Below are 27,719 nucleotides of genomic sequence, written 5' to 3'. Positions count from 1 at the left end.
TGAACAGATACAAGAAAGAATGAAACTGGACCACTATCTTACACCATACACAAAATGGATTAAAGATTTGAACATAAGACCTGAAACTGTAAAACTCCTAGATGAAAACAGGTGGTAAGCAACTTGACATAAGTCTTGATGATGATTTTTTGGATTTGACACCAAAAGCAAGAACGAACAAGTGCGACTGTATCAAACTAAAAAGCTTCTGCACAACAGAGAATCATCAACAAAATGAAAAGGCAACCTACCAAACGGGAGCAAATTTGCAAATCATATGTCTCATAAGGGGTTAATGTCCAAAATATAAAAAGAATTCATTTCAACTCAACAGCAGAAAACCAACCTGATTAAAAAATGGGCAGAGGATCTGAATACGCATTTTTCCAAAGACATACAGATGGTCAACAGGTACACGAAAAGGTGCTCAGCATTACTAATCAGCTGGAAAATACAAATCAAAACCGCAATGACATATCACCTCATACCTGTCAGAATGGTTATTATTGAAAACACACGAGAGAACAAGTGTTGGTGAAGATGTGGAGAAAAGGGAACCCTTGTGCACTGTTGGTCAGAATGCAAATTGGTGCAGCCACTGTGGAGAACGGTATGGAGGTTCCTCAAAAAATTAAGAAGTACTATATGATCCAGAAACTCTACTTCTGGGTACTTAATCAAAGGAAAACAGTAACTCAAAAAGATATATGTACGCCCATGTTCAACACAGTATTATTTACAACAGCCAAGATATGGAAACAACCTAATTGTTGCTTGATGAATGAATGGATAAAGAAATTGTGGTATATACACAATGGAATATTCTTCGGCCATAAGAATGAAACCTTGCCATTTGCAACAACATGTATGGATTTCGAGGGCCTTACGCTAAGTCAGTCAATCAGAGAAAGACAAATACCATATGATCTCACTTATCTGTGGAATCTAAGACAAACACACAAAAGAAAACAAAAAAATCAAACCGAACTCATAAATACAGAGAACAGATTGGTGGCTGGTTGTTGGGAGTGTGTAAAAAAATAGGTGAAGGGGGTCAAGAGGTATAAACTCTCAGTTATAAAATAAATAAGTCATGGATATAATGTACAGCATGGTGACTATAATTAATAATACTGTATTGCATATTTGAAAGTTGCTAAAAGAGTAGATCTTAAAAGTTCTCATCACAGGGGAAAAAAGAATTTGTAACTATGTGTGGTGATCATTTTGCAATATACATCCCTCACCTTTCCTCCACTACTCTTGTTTTCATTCTTGAATATCTCAAAGCTAGATACTACAACTATATATTCCAGCAATTCTTTTAATAAGTACAGTCATATGATATGTGTGGGGATGTGTTTATGTACATATGTGTATGTATATCCTTAAGAAAAAAAAAGAGAAAAATCAACAGCAGATATGGAATGTCACCAAACAAAAACTGACTTAGTCCAGAGAAAGCTGAAATGGACAGGGGCTCCTTAGGGTGGTCTGATAACAGGAAACAAGCAGACTTGCTAGAGACCCCCAGAAAGGCTCAGGTTATCTAAAGCATCAGATATTCAATATGTCTGAAACAAGGGTCCAGGGCAATGTTGAAGCTGTATCAGTAGCACTTGAACCCACAGGTATCTCCACAAATAGAAAAGAACCTTTATGTTTTGGAGGGAACACAGAGGTTTAGGACTCTATGAGATCGAAACAGCTAAGGATAGGAGGCCCTGTACTGAAAACAGTTTGTCTAAGTCTTCTCAATGACTTCCAGCCTCTTTCCACATTTGCCTTCCACGGTTCTAGGGCTCAGGTTTACAACCCCAGGAATTCCCTCAAAGAAAACAGATCTGCCAAAGAGAAAGTACCCACAGGATTCTAATATTTGGGAGTTCCTTCACTGAAAAAGTATCCCTGTTGTCCTACATGGAAATCCACCAGCCAACAGAGCCAGACCACACACAGTTAGCTCCCAGTCAGTTTTTAAAGTGTCACACCTTCAAATGTGAACAGAGTCAAGGATCACTAGGCATCTGAAGAAAGATTTGAGCATGAGCCAGAACCTAAAATAATTAGGTAGCAAAATGAGACCCCATGAAACAAGGAAGAAAACTTCAACAAAACTATAATGTCCTCGGGCTTCCCTGGTGGTGCGGTGGTTGAAAGTCCGCCTGCCGATGCAGGGGACACGGGTTCGTGCCCCGGTCTGGGAAGATCCCACATGCCGCGGAGTGGCTGGGCCCGTGAGCCACGGCCGCTGAGCCTGCGCGTCCGGAACCTGTGCTCCGCAGCGGGAGAGGCCACAACAGTGAGGCCCGCGTACCACAAAAAACAAACAAACAAACAAAAAACAAAACTATAATGTCCTCAACAATGCACAGTGAATGATAGTCCATCATGATAAATTAAAAGACTAAACCAAAAAAAAAAAAAAAAGGTACTTATTAATCACAGGAATAACAAAAGTCACGCAACAAAGGAAATATGGCCCTAACACACCATATGGCAATTCATGAAAAATATCTATAGGGTTAGATAATACATACTAAACCCTAATTTAAACACAAATTGTAACTGGTTGTACTGGTAGGAAGGCAGGAAGGGGAAAGTGTCAGGACAGCTATGGCTAGGAGATGTGAGAGCAAAATCCTCATTTTTCACAGAAATAACGATAGCATAAAACATACCATGTTCCAGGCACAGTTGTAAGTACTTCATATCTATTAATTTATTCAACCTCATAAAACCCTTGCTACTATTATCACCCCTGTTTTATACATGAGGAAACTGGAACAGAAAATTCAAGGAATTTGTCAAAAGTCACAATTAACTAATAATAAAGCCTAGACTCAAACGCCAACAATACAACTCCACAGGCCATGTTCCCATGTACTCTAACACAGTTCTCAATAAGTTTTTACACCCTAAAAAATTATTGAGCACACCAAAGCCTCTTAGCTCACGTTCGTTATATCTATGAAGAACATTTCAACAGCTTTTCCAGAATTGTGGATATCCTTTAATGCAACACAAAATTCAATGAAGATTTCTTAAACGTTAGTTGCAATGTCAAATATGAAATCTTATCAATGAACTTTTCATATTCTGTTATGTTAAAATCCATGGGCCTATCCTGCAACTTGAGGGTATAATTTGCAGGCACTGGTCACATAGAAAATACTGGTTCACTCAGTTATGTGTATCTTCCAAATGTTAACATATTTTACTGTGCAATATCCAAACGTCACATTAATATCCCCACTGATCCATCAGAAAAGTGCAGCCATTGGGAAGCTGTCAAGCAAGATCACAGTCGTGAATACAAGTTTTCCACAATCCTAATTTTCTCTCAAAAACTCGAATTTTTTTCATTGGTAAGAAATATCTGGCTTTCCTTGAAGTGGCAGGTTCACTGTTCATTTCTGAAAAAACGCCGGCCACATTCCCAAGTCTGACTAACCATGTCTGTCAGTCATTCTTTCAAATAAACACGATGTTCCATGAAAAAGTGGCGAGTTCAACTCACAGCTCAAACAATCATAACCATGACTTTTCTGGAAACATCCACCACACTTCGGTATATACTTTGGAAATGCCTGGTGTCTACTTCCCATTTCATCACACATAATATTCCAGGGTTAAAAATTAATAAAATGCATAATTTTTATTGCTTCATCAAGGATGTTAAGGGAAACTGGCCTTATTATTGTTTTCTGTAAACGATGAACAGGGTTGAAGGTAAAATGATTGCTTGATGCCATCAGTTTTAACCACCAGTGCTCTTACACCATGAGAGCAAACATCAACGCAGTGAAAAAGGGCAAATAACACCTTAGTGCTGTTTCAACAAATAGTTTGACCTCATGGACCTCTTGGATGGGACTCAGGGATTCCCAGGAATCTGCAGATAACTTCTGAGAAGCCCTGCACTGCACTAAACAGCCTCATGTATACACAGGGTCTAAAATGAAAAATAAAGAAGTGGCAATAAAAGTACCTTTTAAAGTAGGAAGGCCCATACCAGAAGAGCCAAACGAGCCAAAGAAGGGCAAGCCTGGGACTGTCTTTCATAGCAAGTCTTGTACTATTTGACTTTTTTAGAAGCATGTATTATTCTGATAAAAATCTGCAAAAATATCTAAATACTTCCCCATCAACAAACACTTCGCTCCTTTCCACAAGGTTATCCCAAATACATTTTGGCGGGGGTGCGGGCATCTCTTGCCCCTACATGCCAACACACAGTAGTCACAAAAGTATTAGACACTTACAGACAAAATATTAAAAGAAAAAGGTCGGAAAACACTGCCTCACCTCATTAGAGAAAAACAGACATGAACTAGACAAAAATGTGCAAAATAAAACAGAAAGCGCCTCCAGAACACCATTTCTATCCAGGATCTCATAACCTTTAAGAGATCCATGCTCAACATCAACATTTAAACTAAGCGCACAATCTCTGTAAGACACAGAGAAAATATTCTCTCTCCGGATCCAAAACAGATGAGGTGCACTGGAGAGTACCAACACTGTACACAAGCTTTCTAACAGAGCAAAACATACTCCTAGAAGAATTCATGACGGAGCTTAAAAAAGAAAACCATACCTGACAAGGGGAATTCTTGGTCAAAGAAGCATTCTTTAAATTCCGCTGCTGGGCAATGAAACGAATTAGATGGTTTGTTTCAGGAGAGCCCCGAACACCAACTGTAGAGCGTCGTCTGGATTTTTTAAGGTAGGATGATGACTTTCCTATAATGAAAACTCTCTTGTAAGTTGGAACAAAACAAGGCAATCAGTAATCAATCATGCCCTGAATACCCGTGATCCACCAGCCTGAGAGAGAATATGATGAACGCGTCGTACAGGGATCTAAGTGGAAAAGTACAGGCAAAATTGTGCACACATCATCAGATTGGGTAGGTACCTTTGTTTTGTCTATTGATTTATTCCATGCCACTGGAGCAGTGCTTGGCACATAGCAGGCGTTTATCGAAAAGTTGTGGAGCAAATGCATGAATACATTTGAATTAACAGGTCTCATTTTTGTTTCTTATTTCCTGCACAGAGTTGGTAATGGATTGCTTTGGACTAAAAATTTCTCTTTTTCTGATCCCCAAGGACGATCTCCCCCCAGGCACACACTCTCATGTCCTCTATTGTTCAAAATAATTTCTTTCTCTTAGATACCTGTCTACCTCCAGCACACTACCCTGAATTCCAACCAGTCTAGCTTTTTAAAGGTCTAAGAATGATGTTCTTGAGAAGGGAACACAGGTTGGCATCCACTTCCGTCTTGTCTCCATCAGGTATTACTAGTCTAGTGCCCTCTGACTTTCAAGTGCCCCATTACCCTCCATTTCTAAATTCTATTCTCTAATTCCATTCCCATTATTTGTTTCTTCAGCTAAATCAGACTTCACTGGTGAATTTCATTTCTACTCCATAAAGGAGATTAGCCTGAGTCACTTTTCTGTTTGAGATTTTGAAAGAGGTATACCCCAGTCTTTCAATGTCATATTTTCTTAATTGCCCTTCTACTTTCTCTCATTTTTACCATACATGACCATAAAATGTATTACTATTTTCACATACACACTCCTGTATCCCATGTGTCGGGTCAAAAAGTGCCTTGCACCCATGTCCTTTTCCAGTTTGGGCCTGGAGCGTAGCTGTGACTTAGGAACACTATCATGCTGGGTGCCCTGGGACCCTGATCTCCCTGATCCAGCAAGTCTGAGAGTCAATCAATTTAGATAAAGTAATAAGATAGACAGGGTAAGTGAACAAAATAGAGTCTAATTTTTCAACCTTTAAAGGCACTGCAATAGAAGAACAACATCTCTTACCTGAAGAGTTCTTTACAAAACTTTCAGGTGTAATTCCCAATTGCTCCACAGTTACTGTGGAAAAGTTCAAAGGTGACTGAAAAGCATCTGACATGCAACGATTAGGAGTCACTTCAGCTGCAGGCTTGTGAGGAGTTACAAGTTTCCCATTTCCCAAAATGAAAGAGGTATTTTCTGAAACAGACAACATGTAGGGTCTAAACATCATTATCAAGATAAACACCTAAACCTTAAATTTCACAAAGAAACAACAGGTCACTACATACCAGCGTTATTAATAGCAGACTCCTTGGTTTCAAGGGGCCTGCTGTCTTTTGAACTATCATCCATCTAAAAAAGAGAAGAAAAAAAAAGAAAAATAACCCCACCTCCAAAATTAATGTGATTTGATCGAGATCCTCTTTCAAGACTGAATTCTAATACAACCTATACTGGCACGAAAACAGATGACAAGAGACTACTTTTGAAGCTCAAATTAAATAGAAATGGAGGAAACTGCTGTTCGGGATGAAACAAAGCAGATCCCGTACTATAAAGCCAAGGCTTTCCAACCTTAGCGAACATCAGAATCATCTAGGCACCCTGTTGGAGAAGCAGCTTTGCGGATTCCCAAAAATTCTAATTCAGGAGGTCTGGCTAGGCCCCAGAAATCTGCGTTTCAAAAAGCACGCGGGTGACCCAGTAGAACACACTTCTGAGAAACACGTCGAAGAAACAGCTCTGCGGCACTACAGTCTCGGAAATCCCAACCAGGCCGCTTGCCTTACCTCCCTCTCGGGTTTATTTTGAACACTCCGCCGATGAGTGTCGTGGCTGTCGTGCCTTCTAGACCTCGGCTCTCTGGTCCTGATGGGCTCGCTCGAGAAAGTAACTGTCGGCCGCCAAGCCAGCCGCGGGGGGCTACCTGGTCCCGGGCCGCCGACCCCCAGACCCCACAGCCGGCGTTACCTACACCCTCCCCTCCGCCCGGCCGCGGCCCGCCGCCCGATTCAAATCGCCGGCCCCGCCTCCTCGGCGTCCCGGCGTTACTCTGCGAATCTCTACGCCCACGCCACTCGCACGTGTGCGCGCGCGCACCGAACCCTCCCAAACCTCTACCTCGCCTTCCCAGGAACAGGAGTGGCTTCGTGGGCTCGGAGAAACACCACCGCTAGCCGCAGTTGACACACTGTCCAGAGAGACCCACTGCTGACCTGCATCCGCGGGAACTATTTTTCGTGAGAGCCTCGCGGAGGAATCTTTTGGTTAGCCCTTTGGTTCCGTACCCGGCCTTTCGATTGGGTGCTGCGAACTTCGAAAAGAATCATTGAGCCAATCCTGACAGAACGACGGGCTGGCTCTTACCCAATCAGCCAGTCCCGACCGCAGCCGTTTCCTCGGTGGGTTGAGCGCGTGGGAGGGGTTAAAGTTGGGAGGCTCTGACTGGTTGTGGATCACTCCCAGCGCTCTGCCTCTTCACTCAAGCCCCGCCTCCGTATGCAGATGAGCCCTACCTGGTGTTGGCTACGCGCCTGCTCAGTAACGCTTTGAGCAGCCGTTCGGCTCCAGGTTCAGCTCTGATTGGCTGATAACCCTTCCCCGTCGGCTAGACAGCAGCCTCTCTTCCCTCCTTCCACCTGGGCTGGGTTAGTTAGAGCCCACCCAGTGCAGGGCGATGATTGGCTGAATTTTGGCCGGCACTGCCGGTGATTGGCGGAGCTTAGAGTCAGTCTGGGAGAGGTGGGGGAAGGGCCCCAGGCTGACTGAGGAGCCCAGGGGCGGGGTGGGAAGGAGGACCCGCCAACCTTGGGGTGTGGGTAGGAGAGTGCGTGCTTGTGTGTGTGCGTGTGCGTGTGCCTGTAAGGGAAGGAAGGTGGCGAAGGGAGGAGAGTCCGAGTGGGTGGAGGGAGGGGAAGGGCGGGAAAAGAAAAAGGTGGGAGGAGAGCCAGGTGGGAGGGTGGCGACTCACTCAGGACCCAGTGGGGGCAGCGCGATGAGGCGGGTGACCCTGTTCCTTAACGGCAGCCCCAAGAATGGAAAGGTAAGGGGGTCGGGAGGAGGCGAGGTGGGCCCGGCTGCTGGGGGCGAGGGCAGCGGAGTGCGGAGCGGGCGCACAGGGCTGAGGGCTGAAGTTGGGGAGAGGGGCTGGGAGCGGGGAGGTGGGCGTGCGCCGGGGTGGGGGGCGTCCAGGAGGAGGCGAACGTCGGGTCCCCGCGGCCTCCTCCCCACCCCTGGGATCCCTAGCCCGAGCCTGCTCTGGGACTCCCCAGCTGCTTTGGGGACCAGCGCGCAGGTCAACTTGTGCTCAGTCGTTCCCAAGTCCAGGTGTGGGTCCTGGAGAACAGAGGACTCGGAGGGCGTGGGGAGGGCCGCTGTCACCTGATGCTTCTGTTCCTCTTCCCACTTTCCCCAAGACCCCGCTGCCCCCCACCCCTGGCTACAGAAGGCGCCGGTTCCCACCTTCGTGCTGAGTAATGGTCTGCTCCAGAAAGTGGCTGTAACGAGTAAGGCGTGTAAGGTTGATCAGGTGAAAAGAATTTCAACTCTTTCTCTCCGTGGATGAGTAAAACACTCTCCCATCCTAGGGCCAATAGACGGATGGAAAATGAGTGACATTTTCTTGATGGTCCCCCTCCCTCCCCCACTTTAGGAGCCCCAAGCCCCGCCGCCGTCAAACTTTTGTACTCGCTTTAGTCTTTCGCCGTATTTTAGTTCTTTAGAGGACTAGGACAATAGACCAAAATGGGTTGATTGAACATTGCTCTTTGCTGTGTTAGGCCTTTGTTGAGTGTGTGGTGCTAAATATTTTTCCAACGCTGGAGTAAGCCAACATGAATCCTGTTCCTTCTCAGCCTCTTGCCCCACCCATGAAAGTTCGGCTTCTTTGGAAAATTTGACTGTTCAAGGCAGACGTTTATGGTGTGGCTAAATGACATTTAGAAATAATTAAGCCTTGTGAGTCTGAGATGAAGATAGATTGGGCTCCCTGTTTCATTTGCCGGACTGGTTTGTTTCCTGCATCTTTCGGAAACATTGTACATTTTTAAATAGCGTAATTGTGCCACGGTTTAAAAAAATGGCTTTCCAGCTACTCTGCAGTTTTGAGTAAACGTGCTGTAAAAATTTGAACTGCACTGTAGTGTGTTGACTAGCATGTTGCGTTTTTCTGGTTTTAGAGATTTAATACTCATATAAAAACAGAACTGGCATAAATTCAAGTTCTTGAATTTTCACAAATGCTGCCTCAAAATAGGCTTCCCAAGATTCACATTATTTCTGACCCTTACTAACTTTTTCTGTACCTGTTTTGTCTGTTGATTACTACTCATAATCTAAAACATACGTTGTTACGGGAAGAAAGATTTAGTAGATCCAAAGTTACAATTGCAGTACGTTCTCAAAAACAGATCTCTCACTGACCCTTTTATTTAACATCTCTGCTATGTTATTCCATGGAAGACAAGATGTTTAGACCCAGCCATAAACATTTAACTGTTTCTTCTGAAACTACTGAATTTTGTTCTTGTCAAAAGTTGGCTGGCTTAGTCTTGCCATATTTTTAATAAGGTGGCTTTTTTCTGAAAGCTACTTACTTTTTTTTTTTTTTTTTTTTTGCGGTATGCGGGCCTCTCACCGCTGTGGCCTCCCCCGTTGCGGAGCACAGGCTCCGGACGCGCAGGCCCAGCGGCCATGGCTCACGGGCCCAGCCGCTCCGCGGCATATGGGATCCTCCCAGACCGGGGCACGAACCCGTATCCCCTGCATCGGCAGGCGGACTCTCAACCACTGCGCCACCAGGGAGGCCCGAAAGCTACTTACTTTTGACTAGGTTTTTGGATTTGATTTTATTTACTTTAAAAATATTTTGCTAGAGAATCTTAGAGAATTGGAAAAAACTCATCTCAAATAGTTAAATGTGTTTATGTTACAAAGATTATAAAAACCCAAACTAGAGAATACGAGTATGATTCAATATTAAAAATAAGTCATGCCATAATCCTTGCTACTTAACTGGAAAACATTCTGTGCCAAACTTGTCAGTGTTTCCTCTCCTCTCCTTTAAGCTGATTAAAAAAAATAATATAATAATTACTCTTATTTGACCAAAGAGAGCAGAATAATACATAACAGCCTGCATTTTCTGTATAAATAAAGTGACTGTATTTTGTCAGGGTTGGCATTATCTTGACATGATTTTTCCTGGAGCTGAAACAAAGCACTACAGGAGATAGAGTTTGGTTTCCTATCCCCAGGTTGGAATGTCTGTGTCACTTTCATCATCTCCTTGTTTACCTAGCCTCTGTTTTTGTTCCCTGGCCATAAGAGTAATGCCTGTCTTTTTCAAATAAGTTTCCCTCCTTTAAAGCTTGTTCAGTGGTTGCCAGCCTGGGCCGTGAAGCCTGGGGTTAGGAAGACACAGAGTCACCGCAGGGGACTACATCATAGACTTTTGACTTTTCCGTACACTGAGTCAACATAAGTGTGACTACTAAATGTTTTGAAGAGGGTGCTGTGCCTTCTCTACAACAGTGCTTTCCAGAGTGAGAGGGTCCACCACAGGGGGCGTGCAAGAGGATCCAGTAGAGTTTAAGAAGAAATAGTACACCTTTTATTTATATCTTTTACTTAAAGATAGAAAATTATATTAAGACTTGGTTTGTCCAATCAGGAAAGACACAGGTGCTTTTAATGACTGAGAATGTCAGCTGGTCTCAGGTCTTCTGAGAGGAGGCCGGACGTTCACATGGGGTAAAGCTGACAGTCGCTTCTTCACCGCTTGGTTCCCTTTGGCATATTGTGATATGGTGAAGCTTACATGTGCCAGGTTAAGATGTGTATTATACCGTTTTCACTAAATTAACCCTCACCAAAATGCCAAGTGGCTTGACAAGATTCCTTCAAACAAGATGCAGATGGAAGACAGTACTAACTAGGCAAGCACAAGTAAGCCATGAGAAATGGCAGTGCTGCCATTTCTAATATAAACTCTCAGATTAAAAAAAAAAAACAAAAAAACAGGGACTGACGTGGTGGCGCAAAGGGGTTAAGAATCCTCCTGCCAATGCAGGGGACACGGGTTCGAGCCCTGGTCAGGGAAGATCCCGCTATTTGAAGTCCTATTTAATAACTGCTATTAACAGTAAACTGCTCCCCAAGTGTATATCATTCTTTGAGATATTAGCCAGTAATAGGATGAGGTCATCCCAATTAGCAAGACATTTCAAAATACTTTCCAGCACACAAAGACAGTTTCAGAGTTTTTTTTTTTCTTTTTCTGTATAAAGAAAAATGAACTATAATGTATAAAGTCAACCTTGAATTTGGCAGGAGTTCATTAAATTTAATGATAAATATTTACGGGGTTTTTACTGGTTGACTCATCGTCTTAAGTCAGTAAAAGTCCTCATCATTTGGGAAATTATATTCTTCCTGACAGTGGTATATACTTTATAAATAAGTAAATAAGTATACAAATGTTTGAGGCCATGCCCAAAAACGTTTTGCTTCAGGGGTACGTAGTGAAAAACATTTGAAGGCCATATTTCTAAAAAAAACGGGATCTTTACATTTTAGTTTAAGTTGCTCCAGAAGAGTCGGGTTTGAACCTTTTCATCCTCTCTCCCTATGCCTCAGAATTCCCGTTGTTCTCCTTTTAATATTCTGTGTAATAGTTGGCATCGAGGAATATGAAATGAGAACTTAGATCTCTGAATGTAGTGAGTGGCTTTTGAGCAACCCGATGTAAATTCAAAGTTTCTGTGCATCTTGGGCGAAGTTGCTTTTTTTTTAAATTGAGAATATTCAGTAATGCGCTGTGCCAGTTGGAGGCCTTTTGTATACCTTATTCATTCATTCAGTCAAGACTTAGACTGAGTTCCGTCTTGGAGGAGGAACCATGCCAGGCACTGCAGATATAGTGGGATATGAAATAGATTTTAATTCTGTACTGATGTTCACAGTCTTGGTCCCGGACCTGTTTTTTTCTGGCTTTGATATTAGGTCAGAAATGTGTTGTTGGTATTAACAGAGTTTCCAGAGTTGAATTCATTGTGTTGAGTTGAAGAAAGGTGAAAATCTATGTAAAGCTTTGTCTACTGAAATCTAAACATTAATAAGAAACTTGCTCTTCAAGTTTAAACGTTTTTAAAATGTATTTGATACATATAAAAGAATACAATAAAGAATATTAATATGCATACAAATTAAAAGGAAAATAATATAATGAATATCAGTAAACTTACCACACAGCTTAAGAAATAGCATATTATCAAAACTTAATGTGCTTGTCTACTTTCCGATATCCCATGAAGGCAGCCAATTTCATGAATTCTTTTTCAGTAAATAGTTTCGCCACGTATGTATGTATAAGTAAACTATATGTTTTGTCAGCTTTGGAATATATCATATCCTACATTGGTATCACATTGTACATAGTCTTTTTGGACGTGAGTTTTTCATTCAGTATAATATTTCTAAGATTTCATCTATATTGTCCCACATACTGATAGTTTAGTCATTTTCACTGCTTTATAATAATTATACAAAGTATATACAAATACAATCACAATTTATCCATTCTCCTCTGTCAGTGGACAGTTGGGTTGTTTATTTTCTTTATATTTTGCCATGAAATTGACAGTACTGCCATGAGTATTACTGTATATCCTGGTGCACACAAGTGCAGGCATCTTTCTAGGGCAAACTTTAGCATGCATTGGAATCACCTGGAGGAATTGAGCAACTATTGCTGGGCCTCATTCCCCAGAGCTTTAGATTCACTAGGTCTGGGGTGAGGCTAGGAGTCTGAATTTCTAATCTACTTCCAGGTGATCCTAATGGTGCTGGTCTAGAGACCCCACTTTTGAGAACCACTGCTCTAGGATATATATGGAAGTTGTAATTATTTGGGTATTAAGGTATGTGAATGTTTAACTTTTTAAAATAATGGCAAATTGTTTTTGAAAGTCATTGTGGTAATTTATATCCCACCAGCCTTGTATAAACCCTCTCATTGATCCATAACCTCTTCAACATTTGCTGTTGTCAGACTTTAAAATTTTTAAATATTTTAATATTTGTCTTCTTGATATAGTCATCTTTTTTAGGAATAAAATAATGTTAATTTTTTAAATGTATTAAACTAAAAGTGTAGGCAGAGTAAATTGATTCTACATTTAGTTATTTTGATTGGTGGGTCGGTTGGGTAAATTGGCCTGCATAAATTCAATGATTATTGATTGATTGTTTATTATGTAATAGTTATGGTGGGCATATTAAAAAATGTTTTAAATACATGTGCAGGTTTTACTTTTTAAATTTGAATAACATAGATTACAATTTGAAAACAGTGTTTAAAGACAGATTAAAACTTCATTAAACTGATATGTCCTGGTAGGCATAGTGTACCATTTACTTTCCCAATTGGCAGATAGCTTTCATTTGTCGTGGGATCTGAAATTTAGAAAGAATTAAGTTAAATAGTAGTATAACATAGTGGCCATAAACTTTATTTATTTATTTTTTGGCCATAAACTTTAATAGACATGCTTCTCAGTTTATTCCATAGAATGCTTCCATTCTAAGTATAGTGCTTAGGTTATTAAAATGGATAATCACAGTGGCATGGAAACTTCAAGTCCACACTAGAAAGTAGAACACACGTGAAGCAAATAGCCATTGTAAGTGTGATCATTTCGTAAATGCCTGGCCTCTCTGAGGACTAAAGTAAGCTTAGTAAATAATGGTTAGAGCTCACATCCATGATATACAAGATTTCCAATGTTGCTTTTTCCCAGCAGAGTTGATATATAATGAAGGGTACACGTGCCAGTCTGTTTGAGACTTTCTCACAAACTTAAAATCTTTTACAGGTATATCACATTTTAAAATCTGATATTCTCATTGGTTTATATCAAAGAGATTTAAAATATTAGGTCTGCAGTCTTATTTGTGAGTTATTTGTTAGTATGCTCAAGAGAGTCAGCTAAAGTGATCTTGTTGAAAACATGCTAAAAATGCCTTTCGAATGAAAAACAAGTATGTTGGCCCACCTTAAGGTAATTCAGATTTTCAGTGCTATAAGATTCTTTGCAGTAATTTCAGCGCTGTTTTCTCGAATTGATGGCCCTTTGGTTATTTCATTTAAAGAAAATTGTCCATTACCAGATTACTTGTCAACTGCTAAAATAATTCTTATTTGTAAATCTAGTATCTAGAGCTATGGAAACCCTAAGTTAAAACTTTTTTCCTTTAGTGCATGAATAATAGAAGTTCATTGTAACAAATCTGGAGGACAAAACAAACACTCATAAGTGAACCTTAATTCTATCCAGAGAGCCACTTACCGTACTCATATGAACTATATGAGCCTCACTTGAGAACTGCATTTCTACTGTGTACTTTGTTTTTTAACTTAATGTCAGTGGAAAAGACAAATATAACTGACTCACACACAGAAAAGGCATGTCCTCGTTTTACACTCTGAAAGCAATGAAAATTTCATCTGACATTCAAGAGACATTTATCCGAGACCTACTCTAAACCAGACACTGTGACACTTAAGAGGATCCTTCTTTTTTTTTTTTTTTTTTCTTTTTGCGGTATGCGGGCCTCTCACTGTTGTGGCCTCTCCCGTTGCGGAGCACAGGCTCCGGACGCGCAGGCCCAGCGGCCATGGCTCACGGGCCCAGCCGCTCCGCGGCACGTGGGATCCTCCCAGACCGGGGCACGAACCCGTATCCCCTGCATCGGCAGGCGGACTCTCAACCACTGCGCCACCAGGGAGGCCCGAGGATCCTTCTTTTTAAAATAGCTGCAGTTCTTTTCTGGATGTTAGAGGTTTGGGTAGTACAGGGATGTACTTCAGTGCTGCTCGTCAGCATTACAAGGGATTATTGGTTACCTAAATTCACCGAATGAATAACCACTTTGTACAAATTAAAAATTTATGATTAAACCTTTACAGTCTAGATAGGAAGTCAGGTTAGAAAATATTTGGGGTAGTGATAAATTGGGTTCAATACTATGTGAGGGCTTATTGAAGTGATAATAAAATAAAGGTGAACTCAATTTGTATCTAGAATGTGCGCCTTAGTATGGCAGCCTACAAGGAAACACCTGTTGTACTTTGATTGCCCTGAAATTGCCAAACTGTGTGATGTGTGGCTTTGTTTTTGTTTTTAATCTTATAATCAAATTTGACTTCAATGGGGAGAAAAGAAAGATGGTAACTACTCAACCTTCCATACAAAACAACAGGGTTTGAGTTGGACTCTACTACTTGGTTACTGTGAGTTGCTATGACATGGTCAAGCCTAACAGAATTAAAATAGTTGTTTCCTTGTTCCTGACTTTATTCCGCTCTTTGAAGCAGCAGTGTCCAATTGAATGCTCTGTGAGGAAGGAAATACTCCATATCTGTGCTGTGCAATATGGTAACTACTAGCCATTCTGGCTGTTGAGCAGTTCATATATGACTGTTGTAACTGATGAACTGACTTTTATTTTAATTAACAGCAATACATTAAAACTTAAATAGCCTCTTGTAGCTAGTAGCTTCCAAATTGGACAGCGCGGCTTTCGAACATGGCAGGTGGCCTGTATTTTCATTAGGAAACAACTGACCCACAGGAAAAATCAAGTCAATCGAATGGAAGTAGAAAACAATTTAATTTGATGTATTTTTGAAAAATAAGTTAGATAAAGTGGTATGCTCTAATATTTAAATTCAGGAGCATAATATAGAGAGATACATTGAATTTCCAACCATTTTATGATGCTTGAGGGAGAGAAGTGAAAAGAAATGGGGTGGAGAAAGTTAATGTTAGGGCAAGGAGCGGGTAATGTCAGACGAAAGAAAAGCATGTGACGCTATGCAAGAAGCAAAGAGCCAAGCGACTGACCAAAGCAAATGCAAAACACCTTTTACAGTCTGGGAACCGGGAGGGGAGAGTAAGAAGATCCTCCTTTCTAACAGCAGCGTTCTTGTCATAGTTGCTATCATACTAAGAATTTTCTAAATCTTTCTCCTCTGGAACTCGTATCTGCAGTAATGGTTAGAATTCCAGGCTCTGTTACAAAGGTGAAAACGATAGGGGACACATGTTCTTCAAGCTTCAATCATTTATGGCAGTGTCTGCTGGGTGTAAGACACTCTGCCGGTGCTTTGTGCTGTTATCTTTTTTATCATATGGTAAAATATACACAACATAAAAGTTACCCTTTTAGCCATTTTAAGTGTACATTTCGTTGGCATTAAGTACATTCACGTGTGTAACCTCACCACTTTTCATTTCCAAAACTTTTTCATCATCCCAAACAGGAACTCTGTACCCATTAGGCAGTAATTCTCCATTACACCTTCTGCCCCGGTAACCTTTCTTCTACTTTCTATCTCTATGAATTTGCCTGTTCTAAGTACCTCATACAAGTGGAATCACATGATATTTGTCCTTTTTTATGTCTGGCTAATTTCACTTAGCATAATGTTTTCAAGATTCATGCATGTTGTAGCATGTATCAGAATTGTATTCCTTTTTAGAGCTGAATGATATTGCATTGTATGGATATGCCACATTTTGTTTATCCATTCACACGTTTATGAGCACTTGGGTTGTGCATTATCTTTAATAATCCACGTAGTTCCCTTTAAACTCTGCTTGCCTACGCCTCTTCCCCAAAATGCCCCAGCTTGCAACACTTCTCACAGGTCATGATCCAAGAGAAAAGAGTTGGAATCTCTGTACTGTGCTGTTGAAACACTACACACTCCTATTGGCAAACAACTCGCTCCACACTTGACTGTTCACTTCATTTACTTAACGAAAAATTCTCTGTCTGCTGTACTCCAGTGACCAGTGAACAAAGGACTAGCCCCGGTTCCATTTCATATGGCACCTTTATCCAGTATCCTGTGGGAAGTCAGCTGGCTGCTCATGCTTCAGGTTCAGCTCCTCACCTGCTTTTTTATTCATAATTTTCAGAGATCTGACTGATAATGATACAACTATACACAGTTACAGTTATGGCTGGAGCAAAAAATTCACTACATGTACAGAGTCTCTACCCCTATCTAAGCAACTGCATGTATGTTGCACAAGTGTCAGACTGTGCCTGATTTAAAGCAGGACGGAGCAATTCATTGTAACCCAGGTCTACGCTGTACTTAGAATGTTAGCCAGAATCTGGCTTTTATACAGTATATAAATAGTTATTGAAGTTACATGAGGTGGGAAGTCGTTAACTGCTCATATGGTAGTTGACATGGTAAATGTTATAATAAACAGTAGATTTTTCCTGTTTAGAAAAATAAACCATTCCTTTAAGAAAGGAATAATGTAAAAGCAACATCTTAAAGACTTAATAGGTCTCAGGCACTTTGCGAAGCTCTTATCGTGCATTAACTCATTTCATCCTTGTGACAACCTTCTGGTACAGGTGTAACTGTTTTCCTCATTTCCAGTTAAAGCCACAGAATCATAAAGAGGTTAAATAATTTGTCTTGAGCTGACAGCTAGAAAATGCCAGAATCTAAATTCAAGTGCAGGTCTCTTTTGTATCAGAACTGGAGCACTATTTAACATACTGTAAGATTGTAGTTTGTTTTTAGAGATGATTTCTCTAGTCTTGGATTTCATCAGTGTTAGGCACTAAGTAAATATTTCAGTCATAAAAGAAAAAGAGAAACATTTAAGAACCTCTCAAAATCTCTTTTTATGTGATAATCTGATTTTTTAGACCTGTTTATAGTGTGGTGGTTTTTAATTTGTGAGTGACGAAATTGATTATGTAAGTTGTTCAAATTAATCTGGTGTGTTTACAGGTGGTCGCTGTATATGGAACTTTATCTGATTTGCTTTCTGTGGCCAGCAATAAACTCGGCATAAAAGCCACCAGTGTGTATAATGGGAAAGGTGGACTGATTGATGATATTGCTTTGATCAGGTAACCTTCACCTTTTTATAAGCTGTCTACAGTGTGCCCTCAGCTTCTTGGTGCTATACTGTTTCCCTTAAGCAGTATTTTATCACTGTTAAGAATACAGGATTTTGGCAAATGATTGCCTAGAATTTGCTCTTTGGAATTTAAGTAATTTGCACTTATGATGCATTGATCAGATAGAAAACCCTGAATACATTCCAATATATTCATAGTCTTTCTGCAGAGTTCATATATGGCTATGAGGAATCTCTACGTTACTAGAAACCGATCTAATAAGACATGAATTTTTAATACTAGAAACTTAATTGATCTCTTTTATATGCTACTGCTTATTGTTCAGTTCATTTCCTAAGAATGCTTTGAATTTTATAAGTGTTTACAGAGACCTACTTTGGTGAAAACTTGCTAAGTAAGATAGCATTTTAACTAGAGTTAACTCACCAGTGATCCACCACAGTAGTGGTTTTGGTTTGTTTGTTTGGGGTTTTGTTTTTTAAGTATGCCAGGCATATTTTAAAACCCATGTCCAGTTCACCTCATTCCATCCTCTTGGGATCATAGAATTTTGGAGCAGGAGGGGGCTCAAAGAAGATGGAATGGGAACACAAACTAAGTACTGACTCTGTGCCAGTTAAGTTGTATTTGCTTTGCCCAAGTTACCTCATTTAATCGGCAAAGCATGGACTTTTTTTTTTTTTTTTTTGCGGTATGCGGGCCTCTCACTGTTGTGGCCTCTCCCGTTGCGGAGCACAGGCTCCGGATGCGCAGGCTCAGCGGCCATGGCTCACGGGCCCAGCCGCTCCGCGGCATATGGGATCCTCCCGGACCGGGGCACGAACCCGTATCCCCTGCATCGGCAGGCGGACTCTCAACCACTGCGCCACCAGGGAGGCCCAAAGCATGGACTTTTTATTTATTTTTTTGGCCGCAAGGCATGTGGGATCTTAGTTCCCTGACCAGGGATCGAACCCACACCCCCTGCGTTGGAAGCGTGGAGTCTTAGCCACTGGACTGCCAGGGAAGTCCCTGCATGGGTTTTCTAAAATTGATGTTGTGAAGATAATGATGTTCTAAATTATGGTAGTATACAAAGTTTAATATTCACTTAAACCCAGGTCAGAATAACCTTTCAATATAACATACTGCCTTTAAACACTTCTAGTCCCTTTGTTTTATAAATGAGGAAACTAAACATCTGAGAAGTTAAATGACTTACCCAGGTCATACTTTTTTTTTTTTTTTTTTTTTTTTTTTTGCTGTACGCGGGCCTCTCACTGTTGTGGCCTCTCCCGTTGCGGAGCACAGGCTCCGGACGCACAGGCTCAGCGGCCATGGCTCACGGGCCCAGCCGCTCCGCGGCATATGGGATCCTCCCAGACCGGGGCACGAACCCGTATCCCCTGCATCGGCAGGCGGACTCTCAACCACTGCGCCACCAGGGAGGCCCCAGGTCATACATTTCATAGTTGATTTTTGTTAATTAGAGGAAAACAAATTTTCATATTAGTCTTAAAAAGTTAACTGGCATGGTGAACAAGTAGAAAAGATTATAGACATAAAAGATAAAGATTTTAATTCCAAATAAATTAGAAGAGTTTCTTAGTTTTTCAATATCTATCTCCCAGCTTCTATGTGTCTCTATGGATAATTGAATGATTTATATCAACCTAAATTTCTCCTTAACAAACACAGACTCTGCTTCCAAGAAAAATTCTATGTGTTCCTATGATGTCTTACAGAAATATAATTTATATTCTTATAGAAATAAAATTTTCTAGGGCTTCCCTGGTGGCGCAGTGGTTGAGAGTCCGCCTGCCGATGCAGGGGACACAGGTTCGTGCCCCGGTCCGGGAAGATCCCACATGCCGCAGAGCGGCTGGGCCAGTGAGCCATGGCCACTGAGCCTGTGCATCCAGAGCCTGTGCTCCGCAATGCGAGAGGCCACAGCGGTGAGAGGCCCGCATACCGCAAAAAAAAAAAAAAAGAAATAAAAATTTCTACAACATAGGCCATAATTGAAGAAGGTCATAACTGAAGCCTTCTGAACTACAAAATATCTACCTATTTAGAACTCAAACTGGTGGTTGCCAGAGGGGAGGGGACTGGCGGGGTTGGGTGAAATAGGTGAAGGGGCTTAAAGAGGTACAGACTTCCAGTTATAAAATGGATAATGAAGGGGCTTAAGAGGTACAGACTTCCGGGCTTCCCTGGTGGCACAGTGGTTGAGAGTCTGCCTGCCGATGCAGGGTACACGGGTTCATGCCCCGGTCCGGGAGGATCCCACATGCTGCAGAACGGCTAGGCCCGTGAGCTGTGGCCACTGAGCCTGAGCGTCTGGAGCCTGTGCTCCGTGGCGGGAGAGGCCACAACAGTGAGAGGCCCGCATATTGGGAAAAAAAAAAAAAAAAAGAGGTACAGACTTCCAGTTATAAAATAGATAAGTCACAGGAATGTAATTGGCAGCACAAAAAATACAATCAGTCACACTGTAATAATTTTGTATGGTGACAGATGGTTACTAGACTTATCGTGGTAATCATTTCATGTATTTTGATTGTCAAATCACTATGTTGTACACTTGAAACTAACATAATATTGTGTGTCAACTGTACTTCAATTAAAAAAGAGCTAGGACAAGAAATAGTATATATTTATATTATATCTAGCTATTTAATAATTTGTGGTTCACAGTACAAGCTCTGATCATTTATACTAATCGTGCAGTGGGGTGGAGCAGGGAAGGAGGATAATCCAGATTTTTGAATTATGGGTATTCATTGACATTTAGGTGAGTATAGTGGGTGAGTGTTTACAGCAGAGTTATGTCCAATTATATTCTTCTTAGATTTAATATGAAAATTTATTTTCATTTCCAAAGCACAAAAAGCAGCTGATGATGTGGCAGAAAACCCTAATAAATTACTTAGGGTTATAGAATTAAAGTGAAAAAAAAGAGTTGGCTATAGCTTTAATCATATCCTTTGAACATAACATTCTTCAGTAGTATATTCTTCAATTGATAAGAAAGCTGAATTCACATAGTTTGTATAGTGGGTTTCGTTTTTTTTTTTTCCATTTCAAAAGTACTTTCATGTGCAGGATCGTCTTTGAATTTAAATCCAGAGGCAGTTAAGTCAGGGGTTTAAGCACTTTGAATTTTATAAACGTCACAGAGACCTGCTTTGGTGAAAACTTGCTAAATAAAATAGAATGTTAAGTAGAGTTAATTCATCAGTGATCTACCACAATAGTGATTTTGGTGGGGTTTTTTTGGTTTTGGTTTTTACGTACCCTCGGCAGATTTATCTCTTTAAGACAAGTGTCTAGTTCACCTCATTCCATTCTCATCAGATCATAGAATTTTGGAGCAGGAAGAGGCTTAAACAACCTGGGTTTAAACAAAACACACTGGAACTTGGTCAACTTCTTTGCCACATAGATAGCAAAACGGATCTTCTACATTATTCTAAGGATTAGTTCCTCTAGTCAACAGATAATTAATGTGATTTCTGGATTTTGATGGTGGCTTTTTAAATTTTGATTTCCCCAGGGATGATGATGTTTTGTTTGTGTGTGAAGGAGAACCATTTATTGGTAAGTGACTTCCTTAAAAGCCAATTTTGTCTGCCGAAATAAAGATGAAATGGCAAATATTTTACATGGCTTTACTAAGCTTAACATTAAAAAGTGTCTTATAGCAGTATTCAGCTCTTCATACCTTTTTTGATTCTGCATTGGGGGTGGGTGTGAAAGTAAATTTCTAACTTGAATTAGATGATCATATTTTAGTATGGATACCTCATCTTTTACGTGCTGTTAAAAGGCTCTGGATGTGCACATATTCATTAATTATGACATGATAGGGTGGTTTTGATTTTAGAACTATAACTTTTGTTTTGAAATTTTCTCTTTGATAGTAGTTATCAAAATCTCTTATGTTACATATTTTTTAAGCATATATTGCTTGAAAAAGTAATGTTTGCCAGTCATTCACAGCAGTTAAATCAAATCAGTCAAAAATGACCTGGTAGCAACCACATACACGTGTGCACACCCACACACACACACACTACCCTTCAGTTTCGAAGAAAGCTTATACAGTGTATATCTCAAAAGAAAGAGCCTGAGGCTTAAATAAATGTTCTTTAACGAATATTTGATATATTTAGTTCCAGACAATCACACCCTGAATATTTAAGTATTTCTTTAAGCCTTCGCAATAATTGTATTTGGTGAGTGAAGGTAGTACTCAGGATCATCACACAGCAACTTAGAAGTAAATGCATATTCTCTGTTTCTGCCTTAAGACTGAACAAAAAATTTTTCTCATCTTTTCTTATCCATTAGCCTAACAGTGGGTTGGCAGGCAGTGGTCACTTAATTGGTTCATTGCATACATACAAACAACAAAACAAAAAGTGATTGATTAGTGTTTTTTGTTTTATCGTTATGAACTTTCAGAGTTAAAAATACTTGGTACGTTTTCATCCTCTGCATTTATCGATACCTAGATTATTTTACTTTTGGCCAGTGGAAGTCCCTTCATGTCCTTCTTTTAACACAACCCCATTAGTCTTTTCATTACTATCTGGAATAACAAAGTGTTCATCATATACTTCTCTTGTCCTAAACCCAAATCAGTGGTTTTTTTCTTGGAAGCCTTGATTTCTTTTAGTGGAAAATGTCATTTCAAGACCCATCCTGGGTGCTGGGGAGGCTTGCTGCTAATGGGTTCGTCATGATTACTAGGCTTTTTGGTGAATAGAGTTGGAAATACATAGCTAGCTAGAGGATAAAATTCATATATAATAAATATTATATAAAGCTTTATATCACATATAACATATAAATAGATAAAATATCTCATGGATTCATACTAATACTTTGGTTTATATTAGTATTATAAGATTTTTATTTAACATCTTCTATCTTACATCTTTGTCTCCTTTCTTGCATATCAGTAATCCTGGTTTCCAAGGACATAGGGAGTGAAGGAATTGTAATGTCACATAATTACTCATTTCCTTCATCCTACACAAAATACACATAAAAGTTTCAATAATAGGGCCTCCCTGGTGGCGCAGTGGTTGAGAGTCTGCCTGCCGATGCAGGGGACACAGGTTCGTGCCCTGGTCCGGGAAGATCCCACATGCTGCGGAGCGGCTGGGCCCGTGAGCCATGGCCACTGAGCCTGCGCGTCCGGAGCCTGTGCTCCACAACAGGAGAGGCCACAACAGTGAGAGGCCTGCGTACCCCAAAAAAAAAAAAAAAAAAAAAGTTTCAATAATAATCCCAATACTTTGAATACCAATGTGACTACTAAAGGCAGTTAAACATTTTTTAAATATGTTCATTCCTTTCTTTCCTTAAAAAATAGTCGTACTGTTTATCCATTGTCAAATATTATTATTATATACTATATACATACACACATATACACACATACCACTGTATACTATACTCTCTCCCTTAAAACCATCACTTAGTTTTACTCCTCCAGTCCTTAAACGGATGCCTTGAGTGGTTGTCTGAAACTTGTTCTCTAGTAGATTCTTTATAAAGAACTTGTGAGAACTATATTCTCTGACATCTTGCATGTGGCTTCTATACCTGAAAGTCAGTTTGACTGGTCATAAAATCATGTCAGAACTGAACAAATTGCAAACTTTAATGATATGTAGTTTATTGTATTTCAGTTATACCTCAATTAAGTTGTTAAAAAATCCTTGGTTCACATTATTTTTCTTTAAATATCTTGAATATGTTACTGCATTTTTTTCTGACATAGAGTTTTGGTGTCAAAAAAAATCTGATCTTTCTTAAGTGATTATTTTTCTCAGCTCGCCCAAAGGATTATTCTTTTTCTTTAAAGTACAGTAATTTTAGTATACTATTTCTGGGTGTTCTGAGCTGTTCTGGGTTGAATCTCTCAGATATGTGGTGGGCCCTTTCAATATGTAGTTTCACATCTTTTTTTTTTTTTAATTCAGAATAAGTTTTCTTGAACTTTATGTATTTATTTTGTTACCATGCTTTGATTTTCTCCTTTCAGGACTCCTATTGTATATGTGTTGGATCTTCTACACTTGTCTTCTATATTTGAAATCTTCTGTTAAATCCTTTTCATCTCTTTCTTCATTTCTTCTTGATTTTTAAAGCTTTCCTCTTTTCAATTTTTGTTTTCCTTAAGGCATTATCTGTGGTGTTCTTTCACTCCTGTGTTTCTTCTAGTTTAATCTTCATTTCTGAAATGGTTTTTATTTCTAATTCTCTCCTTAGTTCTCTTGCCTCATTTCTGAATTTTGTGATTCTGGTTTATGTTGCTTTTTCATACCTTGTATTATTTACTTCTTTTAGCACATTTGGAATATTATAGTTTACCTATTTTGTGGCCATTTCTTTCTGGAACATTTTCATTATCTGGCACATTTTCATTATCTATAGGGATGTAATTCTTCCTATTCTTTTAATAATCTTGTATGGGATTTTCTGTTGCTCATTTTTACATGAAATTAGTTTTCCTTAACTTGAGAAGGGAGCTGACTTAGGAAAGGTTTTGTAATTTCATGGCTCTAGGTGACCCTTTCATGTTGTTTTTATGAAATATTAAAAAAAATATGGAAGTCACCTTCTAATATATTTTGGTTCTGCTTGACCTTTTTTGACTTTTCTCTGGACTCCTTTTCCTTTTGTCTCTGTTGTCTCTGTTCTGTTCGACTTGGATTCTTTTCCCAACATCTTATCCTCAGTGTGGGACTTTGTCCTAGGTGGGAGCTTTGGCTGGGTGGGTTTTGAGAGTTCATTTTCAGCCTCTTCAGATCTTACTGCAGACTGCTTGAATCACCCATGGTTGGAGTGGGCACACCCCTCCCACTTCCATTTGGCTGTTCTCAAGTAGACTTGCTGAGTTTTGAAGTGAGTATTTATGGGTTACTTTGCAATTCTTAGGATCATCACATACCCTGTTGTTTCTGTCAAGGATGCTTCTTCTGTCAAGGATGCTTCTTCTGTCAAGGATGCTTCTTCCGTCAAGGATGCTTCTTCTGTCAAGGATGCTGATGCCATGCTGCTCTTCTAGTTGTCGGTGTTGGCGGGATACCTTATCACCTAGTTTTGTTTTAGATACTGTCTGTGGGTATAGAGCTTGCTCTCCTAGTAGCTCTGGCATGCTTTTATGTGTGTGTTTTAGTTAAAATATTATACTATTGTCATCTTCCCCAAACCCCCCCAACTTAATGTTTATTTTTTCTGCATGTCATCTCTAGACCCTCAGACAGATTCTAAAGTACCGGAAGGGTTGTCAGGATCTCACACAGACTGGCTAACATTAAATGTTGGAGGGCGGTACTTTACAACCACACGGTAGGTGCACATGTATGTGTGTGTTGAGTGGGTACTATGTACTGTTTGTTCTTTCCTTCAGTTTGCTGATTTCCTTAGAAGATATTCCAATGCTGCTTAAATATACTATGTGATTTGAAGCCAATATTTAGAAAATTTTTTCTAAGAGTAGAAAATGGTTCACAAGTCGTTCCAGAGAAGGCATGAAAAGCATGAATTTACTGTTTTTAGAATATGCTTTTAAAATATTGAGTAATATACATGCAACACAAGTAAAAAATTAACAGTATTGAAATTTTTAGACTACAACTGCTTATACTAAAGGCATAAGAAAAATGTAAATTTCGATCAAGAAAATTGTGATACAGTAGCTTGCTAGAAGGATAGATCAGCATTGAAATTAAAGGCAACGAAACCAATATTTAAATCAAAGGAAGTGCCAGATTAGAAGAGATTTTGATAAATGGCAACTTACTGCACATTTTTGTTTCCCAGCATCACTCCTCCCAGGTTAGAGCATGCATCTTTTTGAGAGAGCAGCTGGGATCAAGTATACTCTTGATTTAAATATGTTTGTTTATAAAGACAAATGGAGAAATCAATTTTTTTCCCTGAATTCTTAGGAGCACTTTAGTGAATAAAGAACCTGACAGTATGCTGGCCCACATGTTTAAGGACAAAGGTGAGTGCAGTGAGATCACATTTTGTGTGATGTGTTTGTAGTTGTATTGACTTTATAACTCCTGTCGTTCTGTACTTTTTAATGGAATCAGTAATAATTTTTACAAGAGTAAAAACTTACTGGTATGTTACGCAATTTTCCTTCTATAAATTTCTAACTTTGTTTTTTGTTTATGGGGGGCTTCCTTCATTTTAATGGTCCCACAGGTGTATGGGGAAATAAGCAAGATCATAGAGGAGCTTTCTTAATTGACCGAAGTCCTGAGTACTTTGAACCCATTTTGAACTACTTGCGTCACGGACAGCTCATTGTAAACGATGGGATTAATTTGTTGGGTGAGTTTTCAGTGTAATTCCTCACACTTTTTAGGATTTGTATTTTCTTTTCACTTGCTTAGTAATGTATATTTTCATAAAGTAAAAGTATCTTTTCCATTTTTAAAACTAAATGTTTTTACATGCATATGAGTGTAAATATACACTCATATATCTACACAGGTAGATAGTCTTTCAGGTATATATCTGCCCCATACATTCCAATTTTAGATTCTAAATAGATTTAGATTTCATCAGTAAGGACGCTAAGGGATTTTGTTGTTTGTTTGTTTGTTTGTTGTTTTTATAATTTTTTTTAATTTATTTTATTTATTTATTTTTGGCTGCTCTGGGTCTTCGTTGCTGCGTGTGGGCTTTCTCTAGTTGCGGCGAGCGGGGGTTACTCTTTGTTGTGGTGCACGGGCTTCTCATTGCGGTGGCTTCTCTTGTTGCGGAGCATGGGCTCTAGGTGCGCGGGCTTCAGTAGTTGTGGCACGTGGGCTCAGTAGTTGTGATGCACAGGTTTAGTTGCTCTGCAGCATGTGGAATCTTCCCGGGCCAGGGCTTGAACCTGTGTCCCCTGCATTAGCAGGCAGATTCTTAACCGCAGTGCCACCAGGGAAGCCCCACTGGAAGATTTTTAATTACAGTTTCATAATTACTTGTGATAGGTGTGTTTATATTTTCTGATTCTACCTGGTTCAGTCTTGGAAAATTTTACCTTCCAAGAATTTGCCCATTTCTTTGTGGTTGTCCATTTTGTTGGCGTATAACTGTTTGTAGTAGTCTCTTACAATCCTTTGTATTTCTGCAGTGTCAGTTGTGATTTCTCCTTTTTCATTTCTAATTTTACTGATTTGCATCCTCTCCCTTTTTTTTGCTTGATGAGTCTGGCTAAGGGTTAATCAATTTTGTTTATCTTCTCAAAGAACCAACTTTTAGTTTTATTTATTGTTGCTATTGTTTTCTTTTTTTCTATTTCATTTATTTCTGCTCTGATCTTTATGGTTTCTTTCCTTCTACTGACTGGGTTTTCTTTGTTCTTCTTTCTCTAGTTGCTTTAGGTGTAAGGTTAGATAGTTTGTTTTTTTTCTTTCTTTAGGTGAGATTGAATTGCTATAAACTTCCCTCTTAGAACTGCTTTTCTGCATCCCACAGGTTTTGGGCCATCATGTTTTCGTTGTCATTTGTTTCTATGCATTTGTTTATTTCTTCTTGGATTTCTTCAGTGATCTCTTGGTTATTTAGTAGCACACTGTTTAGTCTCCATGTATTTGTGTTTTTTACAGTTTTTTCCATGTAATTGATTTCCAGTCTCATAGCATGTGGTCAGAAAAGACGCTTGATATGATTTCAGTTTTCTTAAATTTTCCTAGGCTTGATTTGTGACCCAAGGTGTGATCTGTCCTGGAGAATGTTCCATGTGCACTTGAGAAGAAAGTGTATTCTGCCACTTTCAGGTGGAAAGCCCTATAGATGTCAATCAAATCTATCCAGTGTGTTGTGTCATTTAAAGCTTGTTTTTCCTTATTTATTTTCATTTGCATTGATCTGTCCATTTGTGAAAGTGGGTGTTAAAGTCTCCTACAATTATTGTGTTACTGTCGATTTCCTCTTTTA

The 27,719-nt window shown here is 39.7% G+C and overlaps 2 protein-coding genes across 11 annotated transcripts in view; one reads left to right on the top strand and one right to left on the bottom strand.

Moving 5' to 3' along the window:
* The window catches only part of CDCA2 (cell division cycle associated 2), a 54,521-nt gene extending 47,371 nt beyond the window's left edge, over positions 1–7,150 (bottom strand). For 6 of the 7 annotated variants that reach the window (XM_082615980.1, XM_082615982.1, XM_082615983.1 and 3 more), the window contains exons 1-4: positions 6,611–6,844; positions 6,110–6,173; positions 5,844–6,017; positions 4,601–4,746 (exon numbers count right to left, since the gene is read on the bottom strand). In XM_082615980.1, the coding sequence (XP_082472106.1) occupies positions 4,601–4,746; positions 5,844–6,017; positions 6,110–6,173 (384 nt within the window). In that variant the 5' untranslated portion in view covers positions 6,611–6,844. Of the gene's footprint in view, positions 1–4,600; positions 4,747–5,843; positions 6,018–6,109; positions 6,174–6,610; positions 6,845–6,941 lie in introns of those variants that run through there. The other variant, XM_082615981.1, reaches the window with a different exon arrangement.
* Positions 7,151–7,749: 599 nt separating this feature from the next.
* Positions 7,750–27,719, top strand: part of KCTD9 (potassium channel tetramerization domain containing 9) — a 59,811-nt gene continuing 39,841 nt past the window's right edge. The window contains exons 1-6 of one of the 4 annotated variants that reach the window (XM_082624888.1): positions 7,750–7,863; positions 17,644–17,765; positions 21,313–21,356; positions 25,028–25,124; positions 25,727–25,785; positions 25,992–26,120. In XM_082624888.1, coding sequence (XP_082481014.1) covers positions 7,816–7,863; positions 17,644–17,765; positions 21,313–21,356; positions 25,028–25,124; positions 25,727–25,785; positions 25,992–26,120 — 499 coding nt within the window. In that variant the 5' untranslated portion in view covers positions 7,750–7,815. Of the gene's footprint in view, positions 7,864–16,444; positions 16,766–17,643; positions 17,766–21,312; positions 21,357–25,027; positions 25,125–25,726; positions 25,786–25,991; positions 26,121–27,719 lie in introns of those variants that run through there. The other 3 variants (XM_082624887.1, XM_082624889.1, XM_082624890.1) reach the window with 3 other exon arrangements.

Source organism: Mesoplodon mirus (genome assembly GCF_964341445.2).
Source record: "Mesoplodon mirus genome assembly, chromosome: 1".
NCBI classification, from domain to species: Eukaryota; Metazoa; Chordata; class Mammalia; order Artiodactyla; family Ziphiidae; genus Mesoplodon; species Mesoplodon mirus.
The sequence above is the reverse complement of the archived record's forward strand: the minus strand, read 5'-3'. Positions and strand labels throughout refer to the sequence as shown.